Source organism: Danio rerio, chromosome 18, assembly GCF_049306965.1.
Source record: "Danio rerio strain Tuebingen ecotype United States chromosome 18, GRCz12tu, whole genome shotgun sequence".
Lineage (NCBI taxonomy): Eukaryota > Metazoa > Chordata > Actinopteri > Cypriniformes > Danionidae > Danio > Danio rerio.
Window position 1 is genome coordinate 44,667,332 of NC_133193.1, and position 26,953 is coordinate 44,694,284.

Below are 26,953 nucleotides of genomic sequence, written 5' to 3' on the forward strand. Positions count from 1 at the left end.
AAAAACAACACAATGTAGAACTGCAGAGAAATGCATGATAACTTATAGTGCATCTTGAATTTTAATCATCTTCTGTCTGCATTGTCATTTTCTTTTTTATTGTCATTAACCTATATATATATATATATATATATATATATATATATATATATATATATATATATATAGGGTAATGACATTAAATACTATGAAATGACATTCATTCATTGTTTGTCTTTCGCCACAATGGAATGAACTGCCATTTATTCCGGCATAGGTTTTACACAGCAGATGTCCTTCCAGCAGCAACCCAGTACTGAGAAATAAAATAACAGAAGTTAAGTAAGAATGCAGTCTAGATAGTATAAATTCACTGAAACTGACAAGACAATTTAAAAAAAGGTAAACAATTATTTATTATTTAACAAATATTTTGTAAAATATTACTCATTTAAAAGAGAATTCTTACTAAATTTGTGAAGCAGTGTTGTTTTAATGTTGTACGCCTTTCATTATCATTCATTATTCACACAATCTGCCGAGAGCATCCTTACCTCGGACACGTCTTCTGGAATCTGACGTATGCATTACTGTGTGTTCACACTGAAAGCTGCGAGAGCACCTTTTTTTTTTCCTGCGATTTCCTACATCCTTAAAAATCTACAATTTAGAGTTTTTACATTTTGTTTTTATTTGTAATTTTTTCAGCATGTCCACTGTAGTGGACCACAGGACCATTTTAGTTCATAATGAACCACTCAGACAACAAAACTGTACAGGATATAGCTATAAAGGGATAATACTCCAATATTAATGTAATAAAAACAAAAGACATTTTTTCCTTTTGTATTAAAATTCCTGAAACAGTTTAGTCTGAAAGAAAACCGAACTAAAAATAAAAAAATAAAACAAAATAAGTGATGTTAATCCAAAACAAATTTACATAAAAGTGATTTAAAACTGATTGTCATTCTCTAATTGTCTAGTTGACTCTAAATCAGAGTTTCCCTCAACTATTTTTTAAAGAATCCTCTCTGCTTCAGTTCTGCCTCCTACAACATGCAGTTAATTACATTAATTACATTAAGATTAATTACATTACATTAATTACATTACATTAATTACATTAAGATGGTCCTGGTGTCCACTATAGTGGACATTTAAAAAAGGATGATATTTTGAAACAAAAACAAGTTAACAGCTTTGAAAGCTAAATATATTGTTCCTGACACTTTAATAAACAAATATATACTTTATAATAATAGTAAAAAAAAAAAAAAAAACATTTAAAAAGCTCAATTTTACATGCCTCTCTCCTTCCCATGAAATGTGCTTTTTTGTATGTCGGCCATTCTGGATGCAGTGCAAGAAATGTTTCCTAGCATGCCAGCCAATCAAATGACATATCACTAGAAAACCCAGCATGTCCTCTTAACAGTACAACAGGACTCGACAGAGTAGCTCAAACAATTCATAAAAACGCAATGTTCACTACAGAGGACACAAGTCAATGGGTGGGGTCTCAGGAGGATATTATATATATATATATATTTTAAATATGGTCTTTTCGTCAGCCAGCACTGTAAAAACATATATGACGAGGTTTTTATGTTACTATTACTAATCAGATTTCAAATTATTTTTCTTTTTTGTTATTCAAAGTTTAACTGAATATTTCTAGTCAGTTTAAATGTAATTTTAGATGACTAAATGTAAATTTAGATGATTTCCCTGCTGAAAAATCCAGCTTAAACCAGCCTTGGCTGGTTGGCTGTTTTTAGCTGGTTGACCAGCCTGGTTTTAGAGGGGTTTTGGCCATTTCCAGGCTGGTTTCCAGCCATTTCCAGCCTGGTCTTAGGTGGTCAGGCTGAAAATGAAAATGGTTTAAGCTGGACATAGCTGGTTCTAGCTGGGCTCCCTGACTGGCTAGGCTGGTCAAGCTGGTCTGACCAGCTAAGACCAGGATGAAAATGGCTGAAAACCAACCTGGAAATGGCCAAAACCCCTCTAAAACCAGCCTGGTCGACTAGCTAAAACCAGCCAACCAGCCCAGGCTGGTTTAATCTGTTTTTTTCAGTAGGGCTAAAGTTCCTTTGAATTAACTAAACAAATTTTAGACGGCAAGAAATGTATTACAGTGTGAAATATGCTTGTATTCATAAAGTGACATTGATGAATGCTCATCTATTTTCTCAAATGTCCCCATTAGCTCTTGGCCCGCTTATTTAACAACATGCAAGTGGAAAAAGTCAAGTTATCATCTGAAGATTTGCGGGCAGGAATTTTCACACTCTTCTAGCCTGTGGAACACAGAGCCGGATCATGTCTCTAAAACTAAAGTCACTGTCACTGTGATCTCAAGCACCAACTGCCCTCACAAGCGCTAAAAGTGTGCATGTGTTTATGGTTTTTACACATTTGAGTGTGTGTGCTGAGACAGTAAATATTCAGTGTCCATACAAGTAGGTGTGAATGTGTGTGTGTGTTCCAAGAAGAACAGCCCGTCTTTGGGTGACTTGATCATCAATTTCCATTAAGGAGCAACAGACGGTCTTTGAAAGAGTATCGCAGTTTCGCACTGACAGACCAGCCTGAAAAAAAAACATGTTGTGAGATCTTCCACAGAGCTCCAGCTGTCACTGCGGCAGCCACAGATGTCAGCCATGCTTATGAAGCAATGAGATGTTCTGGAAGTTATGGAGCTTCTTGAGTTTCCATCTATACGTTAGTGTGAATCTCAGCACTCTTGTGTTCGAGCACACTTCATAGGGCACGACATTCTGACCCCATTAACCCTAATCAAGATGTAATCTCTCAATGCATGCTTGTATTAAAAGAAGTGTGCTGAAATCTGGACTTTACTAGAACTATGTTAAGCTGCTTTGACACGATCTATGTTGTAAAAGCGCTATATAAATAAACATCAATTGAATGGAGTCTGACTTAAAACTGAAAAATAAAGTAATAGCAGTCAAACGTTTGGAAATATGTTACACTATGTTTGAGAAATAAAGATTTTGGGCAAATTTGATGGATTTTTGTATTAATGAAAAAAAAATGTTTGTAAAAATTCTGTATATATATATAACTTTTTATAAAACTTAATGCATTTAGGCATGTAGACATGGTCAAGACGATCTGCTGCAGTTCAAACCGAGCATCAGAATGGAGAAGAAAGGTGATTTAAGTGACTTTGAACGTGGCGTAGCTGTTGGTGCCAGACGGGCTGGTCTGAGTATTTCAGAAACTGCTGATCTACTGGGATTTTCACACATAACCATCTCTACTGTTTACAGAAAATGGTCGGAAAAAGAGGAAAATATCCAGTGAGCAGCAGTTCTGTGGACGCAAATGCCTTGTTGATGCCAGAGGTCAGAGGAGAATGGCCAGACTGGTTCCGGCTGATAGAAAGGCAACAGTAACTCAAATAACCACTCACTACAACTGAGGTATGCAGAAGAGCATCGCTGAACACACAACACATCAAACCTTGAGGCGGATGGTCTACGGCAGCAGAACCGGGTGCCACTCCTGTCAGCTATGAACAGGAAACTGAGGATACAATTGGCAAAGGCTCAAAAAAGCAGTTCTGAAGGTGGTCCAAACCAATACTGAAAAGGTGTACCTAATAAAGTGGCCGCTATATTTAAATTTATTCACACACACACACACACACACACACACACACACATATATATGTATATATATATATATATATATATATATATATATATATATATATATATATATATATATATATATATATATATATGTGTGTGTGTGTGTGTGAGCGTGTAAATATATATAGCGGCCACTTTATTAGGTACATCTTCTCAGTATTGGAAAAAGTGAAGCGCTATGAATACTTTCCGGACGCACTGTACATCACCCTTCAGACAATGTAGGGGTGTATGGTCATTTTATTGCTTTAAAAGTATTAATTAGTGCCGAGCAAAGATAAATTGTGATTTATCACATCCAAAATCCATTGTGTGTGTGTTCTGTCTTTATATATTTATTTTGTATTTATATAAGTACACAGTAAAATGTTTATTTCTATTTACATATTAAAGCTTTTTATATTATGTGTGTATATTACATAAACTTTATGTATGTATATATATATATATATGTGTGTGTGTGTGTGTGTGTGTGTGTGTTTAATCATTTCAGATTTTACTATAGAGATGAAACTTCTGCTTCAGCTAATGTTTTTCCTTGATTGGCCTGAATGATAATGTCACTGTCAGAAAACCATTTTGGCATCTTATTAATTGTTTTTTAAATAAGTTAAAAATAGTGGTCACTTTTGCTCCAAAAAAATAAACAAATAATGAAAATTTACAGGACATATTCCAATATAATATAATATAATATAATATAATATAATATAATATAATTATAGGTTATAGGTAGGGCCAGACGGAATCTGCGGATGTTTTTTGCTATTTCTGCGGAGAATTTTGTAAAAATCTGCGGATTTCTGCGGAATTATTTTGGGAGTATCCAGCAGAGTATCAAAACTTAAACCTTAACATATGAAATAAAAAGTAATAAATTACTGAATAAAAACCGAATCAATTTAGATTTACACATTTACTCACGTAAATAAACAGAATTAATAATGGGCTAAAAATCTGCAGAAATCTGCGCGCAGATTCCGTGTGGGCCTAGTTATAGGATGTGTTGTTTTGCTGATTGTTGCATTTTTTTAATCCAAGCCACTTGAGTCTATCCACAAACCTATTATTATTATTATTGTTATTATTATTGATCCTCTGGTTTCTAGACATATGAACAATATACAGTTCAGTTCATTAATTTGTGCAAAGCGAGTTACACACAATTGCAATAGTAGCTCCTGCACTATAGCCCTGCATTACATCATCCTATAATGCAAGTGTCTAAACCTCCTTGCATGCCTGTGCATAAAGTGTGTACAAGCAAACTCGAAATGACATTAAGTCCTGTGAAATGTTATCGGCTGACCACAGTCTGTTAAAGTGTGAAGCAGAAGGCCGAAGTGGAGAGTTTCACGAGAGTATTGTGTTAGCAGCCATATGTCAGCTTGTTAAATGAGATTAGAGAGCACTGGCTGTGCCCGCCGAGCTGAAATCTGAACCTAATAATTTCAACGTAAAAGAAGACACCAGAAGAGGCCTACAGATGGCGGTTTTGGATAAAACGGCTTAATATCCACTTAGGAATTCAGTCCAACCCGAGCAACATCTCTTAGCATTGTATTCAAAAGCGAGATCAGTTGATGAATGTTTTTGGTAACACTTTACAATAGTGTTACATGAATAATGATGTACGAATATGTAAACTGATGAGATAATTATGAACTAACTTTACTATAAAATGAGTCACTTTTTCAAGTTAATTGTAATTACATGTTTGTTGAATAAAGTTTGTTATTTAATGTATTAATTAACACATTAGGTTTAGCTAAATGTAATTATGTTTATGTCATGACTTTACTTGGAGGGGCACATTTGAATTAAATCATTCTTAAGCCTCATTCACACTACCAACGAACGTTCATTTTAACGGAAAGTGAGCAACTTCCGCCAATCGTAAGTGACTTTGACCGTTGGTGGCCAGGGTGTCAAGCAACGCGACAATGTTGGGAATCATCCATTCATTCATTTTTAACCGCTTTTCTGTGGCCAGGTCGCGGGGGCAGCAGCCTTAGGAGAGAACCCCAGACTTTCCTCTCCTGAGACACTTCCTCCAGCTCCTCCGGGGGGATGCCGAGGTGTCCCCAGGCCAGCTGAGAGACATAGTCCCTCCAGTGTGTCCTGGGTCTTTCCCGAGGCTTCCTCCCGGTGGGACATGCCTGGAACACCTCCCTAGGTAGGCGTCCAGGAGGTATCCGAAACAGATGCCTGAGCCGCCTCAGCTGACTTCTCTCGTTGTGGAGGAGCAGCGGCTCTACTCTGAGCTCCTCCCGGGTGTCAGAGCTCCCCACCCTATCCATAAGAGTGCGCCCTGCTACCCTTCAAAGGAAGCTCATTTCGGCCGCTTGTATCCCAGATCTTGTCTTTTCAGTCATGACTCAAAGCTCATGACCATAGGTGAGAGTAGGAGCGTAGATTGACCAGTAAATCGAGAGCTTTGCCTTTCAGCTCAGCTCCTTCTTTACCTCAGCAGATTAGTACATTGACCGCATTACTGCTACCGCTGCACAGTACCGAACAGTACCGACTAGAGATATTGGGAATCCTTCGACTTAATGCAAATGAAGAGAAACTTTATTGAGTGACAGCCAATAGGAACACCAGTAGAGTTCATGTGATCCTCTCTCAGCTCGCTCAGAGGCCGTTTGTATTCAGCGTGCTGTAGAGTTAAGCCTGTTTCACGCCGCAAGTGCAAGCAGAGCGTGTGCACAGCGCGTATGGTGAGCAGAAGCAGCGCTCAAGCGTTTGCCTTTCACACCAACTGCGACAGTAGTCAGATCAATCTATCCCTGTCTATTCTACCTAGTTACCTATCTATCTATAAATACTCTTTTTACTTTTCATCTGCACCAAGGCCAGTGCCAACTTCCTCCTGTGCTGTTTCCACTAGCAAGGGTACCCTTTTGGTGGGCGTGGTGTATGACAAAGTTTCAGTCGACCTCAGGCTCGCTCAAGAAAATGTCTACAATAAAGCTGCACAGGTCGCTCACATATCATATGAAAAGCACTTCTCACAAAACAGACGCTTTACACACATAAATACTTCTGTATAAATGTTTATTACTAACATTTCTATGAACATGAGTTGATTATAACTGCAGATCAATGACAGTGTGAAATAGCCTACTGTAACGTCTGTAATTATATTAAATAAATAAATAAATGAACATAAATGAACACATTCAGACCCTTACAGTCCCCGATATGTTACCAACTACAGAAAAAGTACACACAGCAGACATTTCGTCCTTAATTCGGTTCAAAACAACACAAAGTGTAGCCTACAGTCAGTGAAAACCTCTCATCTGTGTCTGTAATCTTCAGCAGCACATGTAGCCCCTGTTAGAGAGTCATTCCATCATTCCCAGTTTATATTAGTCCAAAAGTGATGATAAAAATTAAAACAAGGCAGTTTGTTCACGTTTGCTGAAGAAATATCGTGCATCTTGGCTTCCATTTTTTTCCGTGCTTAACTCTCGTGTTTGTCTTTTGCTTTCTGAATGTGTCATTCTTGCGTTTGTCAGCTTCTCACAGGATCGGGTTTCCAAAGCTTGTCAATAATCAAGCGCACGTTATAATTATCAGCTTAAGAAGTTTGTTATTTTAGATATAGACGTGTGGTGAGCGCAAGTAATCTCTCGCTGTGTATTTCAAACATGGCGGCTCCTTTGTTTACATTCTGGATTGTTGCCTAAGCAGATGACGTATCTCTGTAAACCCATAGCGTTCAGCTGCGCGTCTTGCTTTGCCTTTTCATACCCTTTCCTGTGTTTGGGACTCTTTCGAAAGGGTGCCGAAAAAGTGGTACGGTACGATTTGGTTAGATACGCCTTTTGATAGTGGAAACAGCCATGAAAGCGTACCAAAGCAAACCGTAACGTACCGTACCACTCAGTGGAAATGGACCACTAAGGAATTGTGCTTTTCACGCTCTGAAGAGTGTCGTTCATGTCTTTTCAGGTGCACTCGGTCAGAAGACAATCGCCTGTGATATCATGTCATTTTGTTTTTGATTGTCAGGATGTTGTAGGCCTATAGTTATAATACAACATAGTCAGGGGTGTCGCTAGACCCCATTTACTGGGGCGCGTGCAGCGCAACAAAAATAGACCCAGCGCTGAAACTATCACACCACTGCTGCTTAAGCATCGCTCACGCCTCGTGCTGACGTGCTGCTTCTGCGTGCGGTATAAAACCTTTAATCTGTCAACATGGACGACAAAAAAAACATGCGTTGCTCATGCTTGAGTTGTGAAACAGACTTTACACGGAACTGGTTTTGCAGCAGATCGCCACCCAGAGCGTCAGGCAGCTACAAAGTCGTTCAGGCCCGTGCAGAGACCGTCCAAGGGATTGGTTCAGATCTGCAGAGTGGATGCAGAAGGACCGAAGGTGTGCCGCGTCGCGGGGGCACTTTTGATCATTTTGGAAGGGCACTTTTTATCCAAGACTAAAAAGGGCATGTGCACTGCACAGGTTGAGCCCTATGTGTGCACGTGCCTGAAGTCGTTGCTATACAATGTAAAACAAATCCGTAATTTTACGGTTTATTTTTGGCAGCTTCACTGTAAAATAACAGAGGTTGAATAACAGAAATTTATTAAAAGTTTTAACTGTAATATAATGTCCGTTATTTTACTTTAAATTTCTGTAATTTGAAGGCCATTATTTTACTTTTTTTTCCGGCAACCCAGCTGTTGAAAATAAACCGAAAATTATGGATTTTTTTTTACCGTGTAGGGTGAATGAGGCATTACCTACTCTTGATCTCCTCTGTTTAAACTGCTTGTTTTAATGTAGATTGAACATATTTCAATTGTTTCAAGGTAAACACACACTACACGGATGTGCATGATTGTTACATTTAAACACAGGAGTTTGAGTAGTTAAGAATGAGTTAATGGTAATGTGCCCCTCCAAGTAAAGTCATGACATACAGATATATTAACAGGTCATGAGTTAATTTTAGGTACATTTACCTAAAACTAAAGTGTTAATTCATATTTTAATCAACAAACATGTACAAACAAAAAATTAATTCGTTTATTCATTCATTCTTTTTCTTTTCGGCTTAGTCCCTTTATTAATTTGGGGTCGCCACAGCAGAATGAACCGCTCAACAAAAAATTAAGGTAGCTATTATTACAGTCTGATCTCACGTGAAAATGTAAATATTTTACACTTTATCAGTTTAGTGGCTAATTCGTACGAGTTCAGTCGTACAAAAAAAAATATAAACATTTAAGGAGGCGTGGCTCCCAGCCCAACCCCTAAACACAATCTTCATTGGGTGATGAGCAAATCATACAAATATGTATGAACTAGATCACACAAATTTAAATGAATTAGCCACTAAATTAAACAATTTCAAATTGCCGTAAGATAGCGTTGGTTATTTACACATGAACTCAAGTGACTCATGTTGAAGTTACGGTGTTCATAATTAGCGCACCTTAACTCATCATTATAATAGTAATGTTTAATTTACATATAAGTACATCTCTATTCATGTACTGTTATTCTAAAGAGTTGTTTTTTTCTTGCAGCATTAGAAGAGATAAGATCATTTGTTAGAGGTGATGACACCGCAGTAAAGTCCTGTGGAGATGTGGGATATGTCGGTAATCTCCTCATTCATATAAAACATTCTTGTGCCTTTGCCAGCCTAATATTGTTCCAACTCTACATGGCATATTGGTATGATAAAGCAAAAATAGCTGTATGTAATTGTCTTGCGATGTGCATGCCACCTTTTTTTTTCGAAGTGCGTCTATTAATTATTTAATGCACAAAATGTGTGTTATTTGAGCCGTGAAGCTCAACTGTCCTGCAGCTGTTGCCGTAGTGTAGAAATAGGATAAGCGTCTGTCTATGAATGTCTCTTCACATGCTTGAAGAAAAAAAGTGAGGGTAGGAAAGGATGGTAATGGCACTCTGTAAGTCTAGTTAACAGAAATTTTGACTAAGAGATGAGATTAAAATATTTAATAACGTAAGCAGATGTTGTCTTTTTGCTAAAATATCTGTTGATTAACAGGTTCTGTATTTCTTGATTCACATTTTTTCCTGTTTATTTATGGTTGTGAATTGCATTATATGACCTTGATCTCTGCTCTGTTGACATTTTTATATTGAAAATTTCACTCTTTAACAAAGTGACTTTTATTGACATTTTAGTAGTTTAAAACCATTTACTGTATAACAGGGTTCATACACATTTTTACTACTAAAATTCCAGGACTTTTCCATGAGTTTTCCAAAACTTAAATATTCATGACTTAATGTTTGATGTAATGTCCACGTACATGTAGTAAATAAGAAAAAAAATGTGTTCAAATTTATTAAAACATATAAAAAAATGCGACAATCTATGCAGTTTATGTTTATTTATACCTGTAAAATAGTTTAGAAAATATCTTGTGTGAATTTATTTATTTATTTTTTAGAAATGTTGGCTTGTCTTCACAAGACTTATTGAATTAGCACAAATTAGCCTTTAGCACCCACATTATCTTACCTCTGTAGTTAGAGATTGTTTCTGGACATGTCACCCAAATGTACCTTGAATTACGATGAATGCTAGTAAATGAGAGGTGAAGCTGAAATGCAAGTTGCTTTTTGCCCCTACACAGAGAATGTCACGTGAAGGTATAGACATCGCAATTGTATTTGAAATTTACCTAATATTATCATCTTAAATAAATTTAGGTACACAGATATTTGTAAAACAAATTTCCATGACTTTTTCAAAACATTTTGGGTTTGTTTGTTTTTTTCCAAATCTTTTCCAGGCCTAGAAAATCCATTCCATGCCTTTTCCAGGTTTGGACCATATGAACCCTGGTATAATAATTGTGACCCTGAATTACAAAACCAGTCATAAGTGTCAATACAACAATATTTAGCCAAGACATGACAGTGAATATCTGGAATCCCAGGATTAATTCACAGTACTGAGAAAATCCCCTTTAAATAAGTCAAAAATAAGCTCTTGACAATTGCACATCACTAATCAAAAATTGAGTTTGATACATTTGTTTAGGAAATATACAAAGTATCTTGTAATAAATGTTAAATATCTATATAACAATTTGCAGGCCAGGGTCACAAATACAGAGAATTAAGCCTGTAAAATAACAAAGTACAGTTTATTACCAGGTTTTTGTACTATAATTTACAACACCAAACCAGACAACAAATCACTTCAAAATGACAATAAATGACACTTTTTCAAACTTTTCAATATTAAAAGTGGTTGGAATAAAAATCAAGGTCTCATAATGCAGTTCAATGTAAAATATGGAAAGTTTTTTTTTTTTTTTTTTTTTTTTAAGTTATGTGGAAAAGTTAGGAGACACTATTGAAATGTGTAATTTTTACATGCTGATGACCTGGTCTTTGTCTTAACATTTTGAAAATAAAAACTCAAAACAAAAATAAGCTAGGCGATGACAATCAGATGACTGAACATATCACCAGCAGAAGTTTTAGCAGTTTGTTAGTCTGTGGCCTTTTGGTATGTTTGAATACAATTCCCATCCCGCAGCTAAAACTTTTAGCTTGGAACAAGACGATGATGCCAAGCACGTCAGCAAAAAAACAGAACGTCTGAAAAAGAAAATATTTACCATTGTGTTTAATAATTGTCAATGTCCAGAGCTTGTCCTGACTAAAAAGAGCTGTGCTCCAGAACTCCTCCAGAATTAATAATGAAATTACCTCATTTATATATATATATATATATATATATATATATATATATATATATATATATATATATATATATATATATATATATATATGTATATGTATATATATATATATATATATATATATATATATATATATATATATATGTATATGTAAATATATATATATATATATATATATATATATATATATATATATATATATATATATATATATATATATATATAAAACTTGTGTTGTTTCTGCTAGTTGTTGCTGGAACCCATCAACTTCCATAGTAGGAAACAACATTACTTTGAAAGTCAATTAGTCCCAGAAACCAGCATTTTAAAAAATAGCCTCTTTTGTCTCCAACAAAAAATGTGCACTGTCGCCTCAAAGCAAGAAGGTCGCCGGTTTGAGCCCCAGCTGGGTCAGTTAGCAATTCTGTGTAGAGTTTGTATGTTCACCCCATGTTCGTGTGGGTTTCGTCCAGGTGCTCCGGTTTCCCCCACAGTCCATGCGGTACAGGTGAACTGAATAAACTAAATTGCCCCCTTAGTGTATGTGTGTGAATGAGAGTGTATGGGTGTTTCTCAGTGATGGGTTGCAGCTGGAGTGGCATCTGCTGTGTAAAACATGTACTGGATAAGTTGGCTTTTCATTCCGCTGTGGCAACCCCAGATTAATAAATAAATAAAATTAATAAATAAAAGACTTCGAATAAAAGTCGAAAAGAAAATGAATGAAAGATGAGTAAAAGATGACAGTTTTACATTTTAGGCTAAACTGTCCCTTTAAAACAAGAGTCTGCATATATTTTGGAAAAGGTACTTCAAATTAATACATTTATTTCTTTATTTTCTTCTTTTGAGATTCTACAATGTTGTCAAAATGATAGGAGAGACGAGAGGAGAGATGAGAGGAGTTGACGACGACGTCGGGGTTAGAGTCCGGCGAAGAACAGTTCAAGAAAGAGGGTAAGACAAAAACAGAAGCTAAAAAGTTAAATCAACAAGTAATAAACAGGGTGAGAATGTGGTAAAATCTTAAAAGGTGGTAAAAATCAGGCGACGGCTTTTCTTTTTCTTGATTGCTTTTTAAAACTTTCAGTTGGGTTTAGGGAGGTTGGTGGGCGGGTCAATCGGTGCTTTTAAAAACACTATTGGTTGTGTTTAGAGAAGGAGGAGGGTGGATCAGCTGATCAGTCAGTCAGTCGACAGCGGCCTCTGGTGTATTTACGTGAGAAGAGCTGGCAAGAATGGCACTCGCAAGAAAAATTTGAGGTCTAAAAAAAGCATACACAGTGGCCTCTGGTGGATTCGTGAAAACAAAAACTACAAAAAAAAAAAAAAAAGATAGTTCCTGGAAGTATTTTGTCCTCCAGAAATAAATATAGTGGTATGTTTTCAGAATGATCCTGGGTTGAGTTATCAAGATGGTAAAAGCATTTCACAAACTTGGGCAGTCATTGTTGCTTTGGCTGTCAAACACACACTGAACATATACAATCACATTTTTACAGTTTAAATGAAGACATATATAAAATTATTTTCACAAAAACTGCTCTTAAAAAACCCTTTTTAAAAGACCCTTATAAATCACCGCTGGTTTTCAGAAGAATGCATTAAAAGTTTTCCAATTTAAGTTGAAAATTGTGGAGCGCAAACAGTAATGCTAAAGTCCAATCAGGGATGGTTAATAAGATCTTTTTTAAAAGTACAAATGTTTTAATTAAAAAGTGTTGACGTTTTAATTCACACAGGAGACTCACACAAGTGAGATTTCAATAATCTTTCATCCACAGAAACAGAAAATATCACCAGTTTCCATTCAATAATAGCCACCTTTACCCAAATGATCGTTTAAAAATAGTCTTAAAGAAACCCAGATGCTTTCAGGCATTCATTCCAATAACAGAACCGACTGTGTGATGATGAAGAGCAAAGCGGTCTAAAATATTCACCTTTAATAACGTCAGCCTTTGCCCATAATACAAACAGACGAAGACTTGTTTTCTTAATGAAACCACTAGCTATTTCAGTCTATGCCTGCTAGACATGGACGACACACAGATTGGAGAGCTCTGACAGGCTGGCCTGTCTGACCACTTGGTGGAAAAAAAGAAGCTAGCTCTAGCCTAGCTAGTCAGGCTGGTTGTAGCTAAAACCAGATGAACAACATGATTAGGCAGGCTATATGTTAAACCAGCTACTTCCAACTTATATTACCGAAAACCAGCAAACCAGTTGTTTTTAGCTCAGCCTGTAAACTCGTTTGCTGGTTTAAGCTGGAAAAAAATTTATTTAGGTGTAATAAGCACTACATCTAATAAGTTGTAGGCCTAGTACTTAATGGAAAAACATGGCTTCCCTGCTGAAAAATCCAGCTTAAACCAGCCTAGGCTGGTTGGCTGGTTTTAGCTGGTCTACCAGGCTGGTTTTAGAGGGGTTTTGGCCACTTCCAGGCTGGTTTTCAGCCATTCCCAGCCTGGTCTTAGCTGGTCAGGCTGGACAATTACCAGCCAAATCCAGCTAAAACCAGCTTGACCAGCCTAGGCTAGGCTGCTCAAGCTGGTTTTAGTTGGTCATCTCCCAGCCTGACCAGCTAAGACCAGGCTGGAAATGGCTGGAAACCAGCCTGGAAGTGGCCAAAACCCCTCTAAAACCAGCCTGGTCGACCAGCTAAAACCAGCCAAGGCTGGTTTAAGCTGGATTCTTCAGCAGGGTTGTCATTTTAGACATACATTTTGTATGATTTATTTTCAACATTTGAACTCATATTTGAGCCAACAGGTGCTTCATTTAGATCTCAAACTAGTTACAAATCCAGCTTAAAGACCAAAACCAGGCAGCTTAGGCCAGCAAAGCAGCTGCTTTTAGCTCAGCCTAAAATGGTTTGCTGGCCTAAACTGCCTGGTTTTGGTCTCCCAGCGGAGACAATGCAAGACCTATATCTGACCAACTAAAACCAGCTAATAAAAGTGGTCAAACCCCACTCTAAAACCAGCAGGAAGACCAGCTAAACCATGCCTGGTCAGGTTAGGTTAACAATGCTAACTGTTAGCCACAGATCTGCAGCCGCCTCAGTGAAGCGTGTGTTTATCACACAGCTGAAGTGTCATCCAGGAACGTGGAGGAGAAGGGCAAATATCTGCACCCCGTCCAAAACCACAAGCCTTTTTCCCATGCCGTGCCTGACCCCATCCTTCATCATATTTCAGTAATAATCCCTCCGTGACAAGAACAGGATTTGAGATAATCTACTTATGAACACGGCTAAAATATTTACAGTTCACATAAAAATGTTGCTCCTTTCAAACAAGTAAACTTTCTCCTGCCTCAATGGGGTTTATCAGTTCAGGCGTCTTCCCGCCTAAATCTGACTGTGAACAGCGACCTCTGCTGGTCATTGTCACACGCACGCACGCACACACACAGCAGTCAGTATCTGCACTGAGAGTTTTAGGAAGTAGGGTCTGTTTGGCAAATATTCCAGTGAACTCCGATGTTGTTGTAGCCTGTTTTAGAATCTTTAGTTATAGAAAACTGCAATTGTAAAACCCAAGATTTTTTTTCCTGCTTTGAAGCTGAAATCTAAACAGCTCTTTGGATTCAGACACCAAACTGGGAACTATATTTTCACTAGATGACGATGCAACACCTTGCAAACTCTTTCAGGTAATGAAGACTAAAAAAAGTTGGAACTTTAATAAATAAAAAAGCAGCATTTTATATTTTATTAAGTCAGAATAAGTATGTTGTATAAAACTTTTGTTTCTTACAAAAGCTATCTGAGACATTAAAATGAATGACTTTTGTTTGTGTTATTTGAAATTATGCTTTTTGACACCATCCATCCTTAAAAAAAAAAATAGGGAAGCACAATGTGTGTATAAATGTTACTATTATCTGCCCAGTAATTTTAAGATTTCACGACGTTACAGTCTTTTCAAGAAACATAAAAAAAAGTAATTTTACAGGAAAGGGAAATTGAAGAGTGGGGGTTTCATTCATATGTAAAATGAGATTTCAAAGAACTATTAAATTTTGTAAAGATAGTAACACCATGGTAAAAAAAATGGTCAGTGGATAACAATAAACACAAACATGGACTCAATGTGGTTTCAGTCAAATAAAAAAGGCATTCTTAGTCTAAACAGATGCATCATCCTTTCAACATTTCGTCACCTTAGAATTATAAGGAGATATTCACATATTCTTATTAAATGACAAATTTTTTACATCATGTGATGTTTTTTTTTTTTACATTTAAAGTTGTTTACATTTGTTTTACTTTTTATTTGAAAAAAAAAATGTAAAAGGTTTTATCCACAAAGTTGATCTCTAGTTTGGCTCTATAAGCCAATCAGCATTTCGAATGCACGCATGACGACCAATCAGGATCAGCTTTCTTTGTAGTTTCTCTAGATTGCTCGGTTGACAGTGGAAAGACCAGAAAGAAACACAAAATTGAGAAATAACCTTAAACTGAAAAGATGTGTATAAACACGATGATTTAAAGCATTTTTTACATTGAGCTGTTAAAGGTTACATTGTTAGAGAAAAAACAGTTATTAAAAAAATGTAACATTAAATGTAAAATATATTTTTATTTGTGTATATATAGTCAGTGGAACAGTTTTTAGTGTGTATTAAACTTTGTTGAGCTCATTGTTAACTCATTAGCTCATTGTTTAAAGTCTTTAAATTTGATATTAAACCTTAAAGGGCAAATACTTAATTTAACTCAAGGGGCATATAATTCAATAAATATTACCATATTAATTACATCAAATGAACAGCTGCACTGGACAAAATATTTAGTCTTGTATGTTTAATTTGAACAAGCAAAAAATATTTATCCTAAAACATTAAATAAATGTTATGTAAAACAATTTAACTCTCAAACATCAACATATTACAACACCTATTTTTATTTTTTTAAATCAAAGACTGACTGTACTTGTTGAAAAGTAATGCTTCAATGAATGATCTGCCAGATATAACCTTATAATTCCAAACAGAAAATGACATGAAAATGCCATGTTTTTTTTTTTTTTTTTACCCCAATTTGCAAATTTAAGAGAATTTAATACTAGATAATTAACATTTAGAGTACATTTAGGGTCTCTGTTATTATAATGTATTAAAGAGAACCGTCACACACATATTGTTTGCTACAGACAAATTACCTGTTTGTAAACTTTCAGGATTCACGCACAGTGCTAGCATTTACAGCGACGGACTGGCATCCGATGCAGTACAGAGTTTGTTGTTGTCTTAGAAATAAGTTATGTTGATTACATATTATATATATATATATATATATATATATATATATATATATATATATATATATATATATATATATATATATATATATATATATATATATTATTTACATAATGCTTTCAGCGTATTATAACACCTTGTCACCCAGTGATAAGCACATTTATTAGGCAAAATTAACGTTAAAGTTAGCGGCGTCCATCTGACAGGTCTACTTGCGATAGCACCCTCACAAAACATTGGATACAACTATCTTATTGAAACTCCAAGAGATTTTACAAGAGAGAAGCTAAAGGCCTACAAGTCTTTGGATGCCAACAATTTTGTTGTGTGTGGTCATGTGGAAGAAATAATGTTCCATGATTAGCAGATGCAAAACTTTGTAGAGCTAAAAACCGAGATACTGCCTAGCAAAGGACAAGGAAAGAAGACAGAACTGTACAAGGCCTGGGTAATCAACAAGCAAAACTACTGCATTCTGACAGAGAACTGCACCTGTATGGTAGGGTATGTGAATGTACATTTTTACATTTCATTCTAAGCAGTCAGTGTCCGCAGTTTAATTAACACTATTTAACAGTTTTTGCTGAAATCATTGCTGCAATCAAAAATGAGTAATGTGTATGATTCAGCATAGCGTGAACTTACCTGATATAAAATGAAAACTGCAGTCGAGCATTTTTAATTAGGTCCTCACTCCATTCAGCTCTTATGATGGCTTTTAGCCAGAGATGTCTGCGATTGGCATTAAAAGCAGTGTGGTGTACGGTAACAAGTTTTGAATTCGAATTTGGCATCCTACCGCACAACATGACATGTTTGCTATAGCAACCGCTCTTTTTTTGTAACCGATATGCCATGGTTGAACCCGTGTGACATCATGTGTGACGTAGGTTGGTAATTCCCCTATATGGAATGCAAAAACTTTGAAGCTCAATATCTCGAAATCATTTAGAACGCAGATAGAACCTTATAATTCCAAGGCGATGATTTGTCTTTCAAACAACTGCTCTTTAAAAACACGAGTATTACGAGCAATTGATACTACAATCATACTATAGTAACACTTTAAAATAATGGTCTATTAGTTGTGTATTTACTAACATGATCAAACAATTAGTAACACATTTATTATGGTATTTATATATCTTTGTTAACATTAGTTAATGCTATTTAAGCTAAATATGTTAACTTACTTTGTAGTAACTAATGTTAACAAGCGCAACTTTGTATTTTAATAATACTTTAGTTCATGTTGAACTGTAATCAACAAATGCTTTACAAGATTATTCATACATAGTTAATGTTAGTAAATACATTAACTAATTGACCATTATTCTAAAGTGTTACCCTTGGTTTAACAGTGTACAGCCTTCTAAATATAGTCACAGGAATGAGCTATGAAAATCTGAATACTTATGTATAAAAAAATACATAAACGCTTTTTAAATTTGTTAAATATACAATATGTTTAATCATACGATATGTTCTATCAGAGAAGAGTGCAAGATTTGGATTTTTGCTGCTCCTCATCCTCTAGTCCCGCTGCCGATTCTTTCCTGTTTGGGTCACTGAGCTCGTCAAAGAGTCCGCTGTCAATCATCTCCTGTTGCCATGCAATCGGCACCGCCCCCGTGCTGAACTCCTTAAAAAACTTTTCGTCATTGGCGTCAAATTTCACCCCCTTCACATCAGAGAACTCCCGGATGTCACCCGTGTCCTTAGCGTACACAACGTTGGCTTTGGGCTCCCATGGAGGTGGAATGAGGCCAGCCTCCAGTCGAGGGAAGTTGATGGATTTGAAGAACTCATGCTTCCGAGGGTCATCACTGTTGGCAAAAATAACAAACAAAAAGGAATATAAATATTATGTATTGATATATGTCTGGTTAAGGCATATAACACTATCATTAAAGGGCACCTATGATGAAAATCATCTTTTGTAAGCTGTTTGGACAGGACCGAGTATAGATAGAGTGTGTCCACAGTCATATTGGAGTGATGAATACACAATAAGTCTCTTTTTTTAAATTTCCTGACGGTAAAGTAGGATCCAAATCTCTCCCATTTTGAGGCCCACCGCAACTTGACGTAGGAGTGCAGTTTCCCCTGCCCACCGCATTAAAATGTCTCCTTAGCAATGCGTATAATCCAAGCGGCAATCTCCCGCTTTCCTTAATGAAGTCAATACGGGAGTAACTAAAACTGCAATTCATCGACTCGCCTTGAGGGGCTGGCTCCAGGAAATCCAGATGATTTCTGTTTGCATTGGTAAATATGCGGTTTCAAGTAATTCTGATCAATTGTGGAGTTTTTTTATAGTGTTTTGGGTCACTTTTAATATGAAGCTGTATATAGATTCATAAAACATTTTCCTCCAGCCTCCATGGAAAAATTAACAGTGCAGGTTTGGATCAACATAAGAGTAAATAACATAATAATTTTACTTTTGGGTGAAACAGTTCCTTTTACAGGAACATTAATGATTTGAAATAGTTTCAGTAACTGACTTCGGGAACAGTATTATGTCCTAATATGTAATATAATCCTAAGAGCAATGTAGCTGGTATTGAATCATTTGGTGTCTTCACCCACAACATGAAAGATCCAAAGCTATTATCTTTTAACGTTCATGCTTTACTTCATCCAAACCCATTTCTGAGGCTCCAAACCCTCTGCCAGTGCTGACACACACAGCCTGTTGCTTCCATTTGCTGGTATAACTTTGCTGACAGAGTACATTCTGCTCTTATGTTGGCACGCAGAGGGCAGAGTTGGACTGACCATGTCCTAATAATGACCTAGAGTGGAAACCGTGTATCTTCTCGCCATGAAATACAGAAACACTTACTTGCTGCCAAGGCGGTCCTCAATGTTTCTCTTCAGAAAAAGACTGATAATGTCCTTTGAGGGGGCGTCAAAGTTTTGGTGTTCAAATTTGACCTCATCTTCTAGAGTTCTTCTTAACAGCTCTTCTTTGGCAACCTTTTCTTTGTGGTCTCTAAAGGGGACACGACCGGCCACCATCTCATAGATGCTACAGCCCAAAGCCCACCAGTCCACTGAGGTACGATACGGTTCCTGCTTCAGGATCTCTGGTGCCATGTACCCTTTGGTGCCAGCCTACGATGGAAAAGACAACACAAGGGGGTTATGAAGAAAGTCATTCATCCTTCTTAAAGCCACCTGAAAAAACATTTAAAATCATATTTTATGTTTGTATCATGGTACAGACTCTACGGCCTTTTCAAAATTGCTAAAATTTAATTTAAATACACACTGAAAGTCCTTTCCTATCTAAACAGTATGCCTTGAAGGCCACATGCTCTTTTGAATTAAGCAGTGCTTTGCCAAATCAAATCAATGCCAGCTTTGGGTAATACCATGATTACCACTAGTAAGGGGTTATTTAAGGTTTTGTGCTGCCCCTAGCTTTCAATTTACCTTCTTATTAGAGTAATTTTAAGAATACGAAAAAAGAGTTATGTTTCCAAAATGTATATGAATACAGTATTGGCAATTATATCATCCAATTTTATTACATGTATAACGTTGTCCTGCTGTGTTTATCTTGTGAAGGCACACCTGCCAACATTTGTCTGTTGGGTGTGGTTGGTGGTTGTAGGGCACAGGTGTCAAACCTAGTTCCTGGAGAGCTGCAGCTCTGCACAGTTTAGTTCAAACCTTAATTAAACACACCTGATCAAACTAATTGAGTGTTTCAGGCTTGTTTGAAACCTACAGGCAAGTGTTGGAACTAAACTGTGTATTGTTGTGGCCCTCCAGGATTTTGACACCCCTGTTGTTGGGGGTTTGCGACCGTAGCCAATCAGGTATCATATAAATTACAGAAGATTTCCAGAAGAAATAACTAAACGGGAGGATGGTGGGAGATGAATGTTAAATATGGGAGACTCCTGGGAAAAATGGAAAAGTTGGCATGTATGGGTTAGGGTGGGATATAGGCTCCAGCATCCTTGTAACACTATAGAACAAGGGTCATCAATCTCGTTCCTGGAGGTCCGGTGCCCTGCAGGGTTTAGCTCCAACTTGCCTCAACACCACCTGCCTGGGTGTTTCAAGTATACCTAGTAAGACCTTGATTAGCTTGTTCAGGTGTGTTTGATTAGGGTTGGAGCTAAAATCTGCAAGACACCGAACTACCAGGAATACGTTTGGTGATCCCTGCTATAGAACAAACTTTTGGAAGAAAAATGGCTGAATTTGATGAGTTAAATTGAACTGAGGTACTGTGGTACTAAACTAATCGGAGGTACTTCACTCAATGTCTTTCCTTTGGCTTACTCACTGATTTATCATGGGTTGCAACAGCGGAATGAACCGCCTTGAAGTATTTTATCAAAGCAAAATTTACTCTCCAGTTACAAACTTACTCTTGGCCAGTGTTTCTCAACCCTGTTCCAGAAGGCACATTACCTCCACAGGTGCGTTTGAATATGCCATTCCTTACAATATAGTATGTGAAAACAGTATGTGCAAATTCATAATACTTGCTCCCAGGGCCGTTTTATATCAAAGTTGATATTAAGCCGCATCATATTGGTGTTTCGTATTTGTATTTCGTATTCTAATTTGTATGAGGTGGGTTGTAACGCTCAACCACCAACCTGGTGAACCAGGACATACACTCATACACTATACACAATTTAGCTTACCCAGTTTACCTATAGCGCATGTCTTTGGACTTTAGGGGAAACTGGAGCACCTGGAGGAAACCCATGCAAACACGGGAAGAACATGCAAACTCTACGCAGAAATGCCAACCGACCTAGCCGGGGCTCGAACCAGCTACCTTCTTGCTGTAAGGCGCTACTCAATGCGCCACTGTGCTGCCCGCAAATTCATAATAATCCTGAGAAAATAGTTAATCAATTGTACATCACAAATATTGATGTCTTCCAAACGAATTGCTTTCAATCCTCTTTAGTACTTGAATAACTCACTTCAAGTGCGCAACAGGACATATTACTATCCAATGAGGCCATGGGAGTGGATTTGAGAATAGTGAGATTAATCAGGGGTATCATTTATGAATGTGGCATACAAACAAAACGGGAGTAAAAATGTGCATGTGCCACTTCACATGCAAAAACTTGACGACAGAATGTGTGCAGCAGTAAGTAACATATTTAACTTTAAATCGCACCATATCAGCCATAAAAATGTATAGTTAATATTATTCTGGTGAACATTCTCTTTTTGGAAAGTTTCTATACAAATTTCATAATTCAGATGCTTAGTGATTTAATTTTGATATATCAAAAACGTTCTGGTAGATTGGTCTTGAAGTTGTATTGAGTAACCATGTCTGAATTTGCATACTTCCGTACCATATATAGTTGGCGAAATACAGTATGTGAGCTACAGTAAGTAGCATGTCCAAATTCATTGTATTTATACAAGAGATTACTTTTACTTCTTTTGAGGAGCACATCTGATTGATACTATAATCATTAAGGCCATGAGAGAGGATTTGCCAGAGGGAGTGAAACAAAGGAACCAATGCCATAAGTCAAAAGAGATCGACAACAAACCTTAAAAACCCTTCCTGATTAATCTTATCATTTGTAAGTTGTTTTGGATAAATGTGCCTGCTAAATTAATAAATGTAAATGTTTCCCATTTGTTAAAAGAGAATTCGTAGTTAGGTCAGATATGAAAGACATCAAAAATGTGCCATGATGTAATGGAGGCTGTTTGGTAAGATCAGTAATGGTAAATGTCACTTCCCTGACCTCTCAGGAGATATGCTAGCAAAGGATGCTGTAGGCTGTCGACTTTAGTGTTCTTATTAGTGTGCATGTCTTCCATGCCAGTTAATGCTAATTCAAATCCCACTTGGAACTAAATAGGTCAGATAAGACTCTAGAAACAGGGTTGGAAACTCACCTCTTGGACAGCGACAGTGAGTTCAGTTCAAATTAAACATACCTTGAACCAGCTAATCAAAGGGTTCAAGGTTACTTAAACGTGCTAGGGATGTATTTTGATGCAGGTTTAGAACTGAAGTCTGGAAGAAGGTACTGTATTCTTAAAAACAGGATAGGATAATGCTGATTTAGGGTTCGTTTTTATAAGTCCTTTGCAAAATTGTCATCATACATTTATGATTATAGGTAATAATGGGATTTTTCGGTGCTCATGTGTTTAGCAGTGGCGGCTCAGTGGTTAGCACTGTGATCGCAAAGCAAGAAGGTCGCTGGTTGTCAAGAACGTCCCAAATGTTTCTGTGTGAAGTTTGCATTTTCCTCCGGGTGCTCCAAAGTCCAAAGACATGCAGTACAGGTGAATTGGATAAAATAAATGGTTAGAGAGTTGGACTTGGGATACAAAGGTCTCAGTTTCGGGTCCTGGTACCAGCAGCAAATGTTGGTAGAATGAATATCCACCTCAATACCATGGATGAGGTTATTCCCTTGAGCAAGGCACCAACCCTGCTCTGCTCCCCAGGCAGCTCACTGCTCTGGGTGTGTGTTCACAGGTGTAAGTCGCTTTGGATAAAGTGTCTGCTAAATGCATAAATGTAAATCGGCAGTAGTGTGTGTGGGTGTTTCCCAGCTCTGGGTGTTCATGAGTTTGTGTACTCTCATTGCTTGGTTGGGGCTGGAAGGGCATCTGGCGCATAAAACATATGCCTGTGTAATGGTGGTTCATTTTGCTGTGCCAACCTAAATCAGAAACTAAGCTGAAGGAAAGTGAGTGAGTGTTCTCAAGTGATGGCAAATATATTATGCACATTTTAGACTTCAAACAATTGGTTTTGCTAACTGCAAATCTTCCCCACACCAATAATGTTACACCGGACATATCCCAGGAGACACTTGTGTCTTCACAAAAGCTTGTTTTACTTTCCTTTCCTTACCTTTTGAGTAGTGGTTTTCCCATCTGGTAGCTCCACAGCTAGACCAAGGTCTGACAACCTGCACTGGCCTTGACAGTCTAATAGGACATTCTCTGGCTTCATATCCCTGTAGACAATATCCATGGAATGTAGATGCAGGATACCACTGGTGATCTGCGCAGTGTAGTGAATGATGCGCTCCATCTCAATGCCAACCTCCCCGACATGGAAGATGTGGTACTTCAGATCCCCTCCGCTCATCAGGGTCATGACCAGGCACAGGTGGGTCTTTGTGTCAAACGCATAGGCCAGGTTTACAATAAACAGGCTGTTCACCATCTCCAAGATTTTTTTTTCCAGAAGAGCCATCTTTTCCCCGCTTTTTTTCTTCAGACGCTTTTTGTCCAGTTTCTTGCAGGCATACATCTGACCTGTGGTTTTGACCTGAACACCACATACCTGTACAGAGTGGGGTTTAAAAGGGTACCATTACAGTTTCTAGTTATCAGTGAAAATTCACACTTGAAATACTATTCGGATCTATCTACACTTCAACCAAAAATAGGGGTTACCAAAGTTCAGTTCTGGAATGTCAACAGTCCTGCATCCAGTCTTGCTTTAAAAAAATCCACATGCCCCTAGTGCTCCTGTAGCACTCAGACCTTTATTAGCTTGTTTGGGTGATGGAAACCCAGCTAATGTACTGCATATTTAAGTTTGTACCCTACATAAAAACACCCAAACCAGCTAATCAAGCCTTTACTAGGAGGTTCCAGAAAGGTCTGCAGGACTTATTTTGGACACCCTATACCATAAAACCAAATAGCAGAACAAGCTAGAAGTTTGTGTCTTGGTTTATTGAAACGAAAAAAAAAAGCAATAAATGATAGTGTCACTGCTATCACAATACACTTTTGGGGAAATCGAGCTATGATTTGCTGAGCAGATTTTATTATAGGAAGCAAGAAAAGAGAAATTGTCATACTTTCCTAATGCACATCCTTGCTCTTTCGCTGAATTGCTTTTATTTATGTTTTCTGTTGATATCACATGCGTTAACCAGTCAATATAATCCCGACTAAAGGTGCGGTCACATTAGAGTTTGTGCATGGGAAATTCTGTCATATGGCGCTGTGAAAAGGGGCAGGATTAAACAAAATGATTAGACATTAAATAAAGCAATTGCTCCATATTTAAAATTTATCTCCAAAGAGGTAATGTATTGATCCTCGATTGGTCTCACGCAGTCAAGTGATGTGATTTCGCAGGTCCAAGTTCACCAAGCTTGAACTTTGCAATGCAGCCATCTGCGAAACTTGACGCACGAACTTGCGTTTCCGGTCTGATGCATTCGCGTGCGTATGAATGGAAGTCTATGAGGAGAAAAGTCCAGTGTGACCGCAGCTTAATAAGCCTTTTTTGTAAGTGCAATTCGTGGTCAGTCAGCTGTTAAAGAAACAGTGTTTTCTTTTTTTGAAAATAGACTAATTTTACAACTCCCCTTTTACAAGACGAAAGAGTTTAGCAAATTTTACTATTTAAAGCTTGACTCTTGGCTAGATCTATCATACGCAAAATGAAATGTTGCCATTTTCTAGACTAACATGCCTAGGAACTATATTCTTAATCTGGCGTAATATTTAAAAAACAACACCAGGAAATCGGCTAACTTCCTTGAATTCCAGTTAAAATAAATATACTTCAGCAACTAAAGTAAATGTGTTATACGCTTTTCCTCACAAATGTCTCTATGGTTGCAAAACATGTAAGGTCATGTTGGTTATATTGACAAATAAACTGATTTTAAGGCACCGGGCAATGTCATTGAACCTGTTGCAGCCTTGGTACTACAACAAAGAGCCTTGATTATTACATCGAATTGAGAGTATAGATCCTTGCCATCACAGCCTGAAAAGAGCAACCTCTTATTTTATGCCTGTAACTGCAGAAGAGTCAAGCTTTAAATAGGAAAATTATCAAAACTCTTTGGCCATTTTTGAGTGAGATACTAAGGGTCTAATCCAGGGGTGGGCAATCTCGGTCCTGGAGGGCCGGTGTCCTGCACAGTTTAGCTCCAACCCTATACAAACAGGCCTCCCTATAGAGTTCAAGTGATCTTGAAGACACTGATTAGTTTGTTCAGGTGTGTTTGACTAGTGTTGGAACAAAACTCTGCAGGGAAACCGGCCCTCGAGGATCAAGTTTGCCCATCCCTGGTCTAATCCAACTCAATGAATAGTTTTAAACTTACGTTCCAAAGACATAAACGTAAATATAAATTAACTGCCAAATAATTTATATCCAATCATAAAAACTACTGTACCAAGAAAAGGTTGACAACCTAAGCAAGACTCTGCAGACAAGATGTTTTACAATTTTTAAAAGGAGCAAACACTCACCTCTCCAAATCCTCCTTTCCCCAATGTCCTGAACTCATAGAAGTATTTATCAGTGATGGGCTGCTTTTCAAACTTCTTCCACTGCACAAACCTGTCAAAGAACAGGCTGGTCTGATACTCCTCGAAAGGTTGTCCTCTAAGGAACTTTTGCGTGGCTTCTTTCACTTGTCCCATCATCACCTCCTCAAAGTCTTTCTCAGAGACAGCTTTGCATTTTTCCGCCTCATCCTCTGTCAGAAAAGCCAGAAAACTTTTAGAGTCTGCTTTGCAAAATTTGTTGATGATATTCAGTCTGGCTTCTTCTTTAGCTTCTGCCTCGGCTAAATTCCAGCAATTCAACTCATCTAAAAGCTCTGCAGCAGCAAGGTACTCCGGACTGGAGACTGAAAGGAACTGACGGAAACATGCTCTCCCGATGGGTTGCTGCTCACAGATGTCCTCAAAGCCCTTGGAAACGGATGCGCGCACATCTGTGCAGTTCCCAAGATGAGGAAGACCTAGGCTACATCTTCGTTTCTTAATCTCCTTCTCGTCTAGACTCTGTGCTTTCAGGTAGTCTGTGTTGGCCACCAGGTTCTTCAGTCCACCCATGTCACTCATGGCTGTGGCGAGGTGAGGGATCCACTATATGACGCTCTGGGTTAAAATGAAGAAGGACTGAAATGTAGGCAGCGGCACAGTGGCACGTTCTGATATGCTCAGGAACAACGAGGCTTTGGTGCCAAGCCTTCTGTGTGCCACTCACGTAATTGCTCAGTCAGAATTAAAAACCTTAAAAGGGATTTTCTCTTAAGTGTCTTTGTATGCTAATTCATGGATACTGCTCAAGGAAAGGAACCTAAGAGGCTTTGGACTATGTTTAGCCACAATGCTAAGAGGCAGACAATGCAATTGTTGCTTCTTAGTGCTCAGTCCTTTACTTTCAACTTGAGCTCTCAAAAGAAAAGAGTTTTTACGTCGTAAAAGGTCTCTCATTGCAATCGGCTATTCGGTAGAGTGCTTAGAGTGTTATAACCTTTATGAGCAACCTCAAATTACTTTTTAATTCCCCAA

The 26,953-nt window shown here is 37.5% G+C and overlaps 1 protein-coding gene across 1 annotated transcript; it reads right to left on the reverse strand.

Moving 5' to 3' along the window:
* Positions 1 to 18,022: 18,022 nt before the first annotated feature.
* grk7b (G protein-coupled receptor kinase 7b) lies at positions 18,023 to 26,541 on the reverse strand. Its single transcript, NM_001033090.1, is given in 4 exon segments — positions 18,023 to 18,468; positions 19,491 to 19,762; positions 23,523 to 23,960; positions 25,901 to 26,541. Coding segments are annotated over 4 exon segments (1,647 nt in total). The 5' UTR covers positions 26,501 to 26,541; the 3' UTR covers positions 18,023 to 18,131.
* Between the last annotated feature and the right edge of the window lie 412 nt (positions 26,542 to 26,953).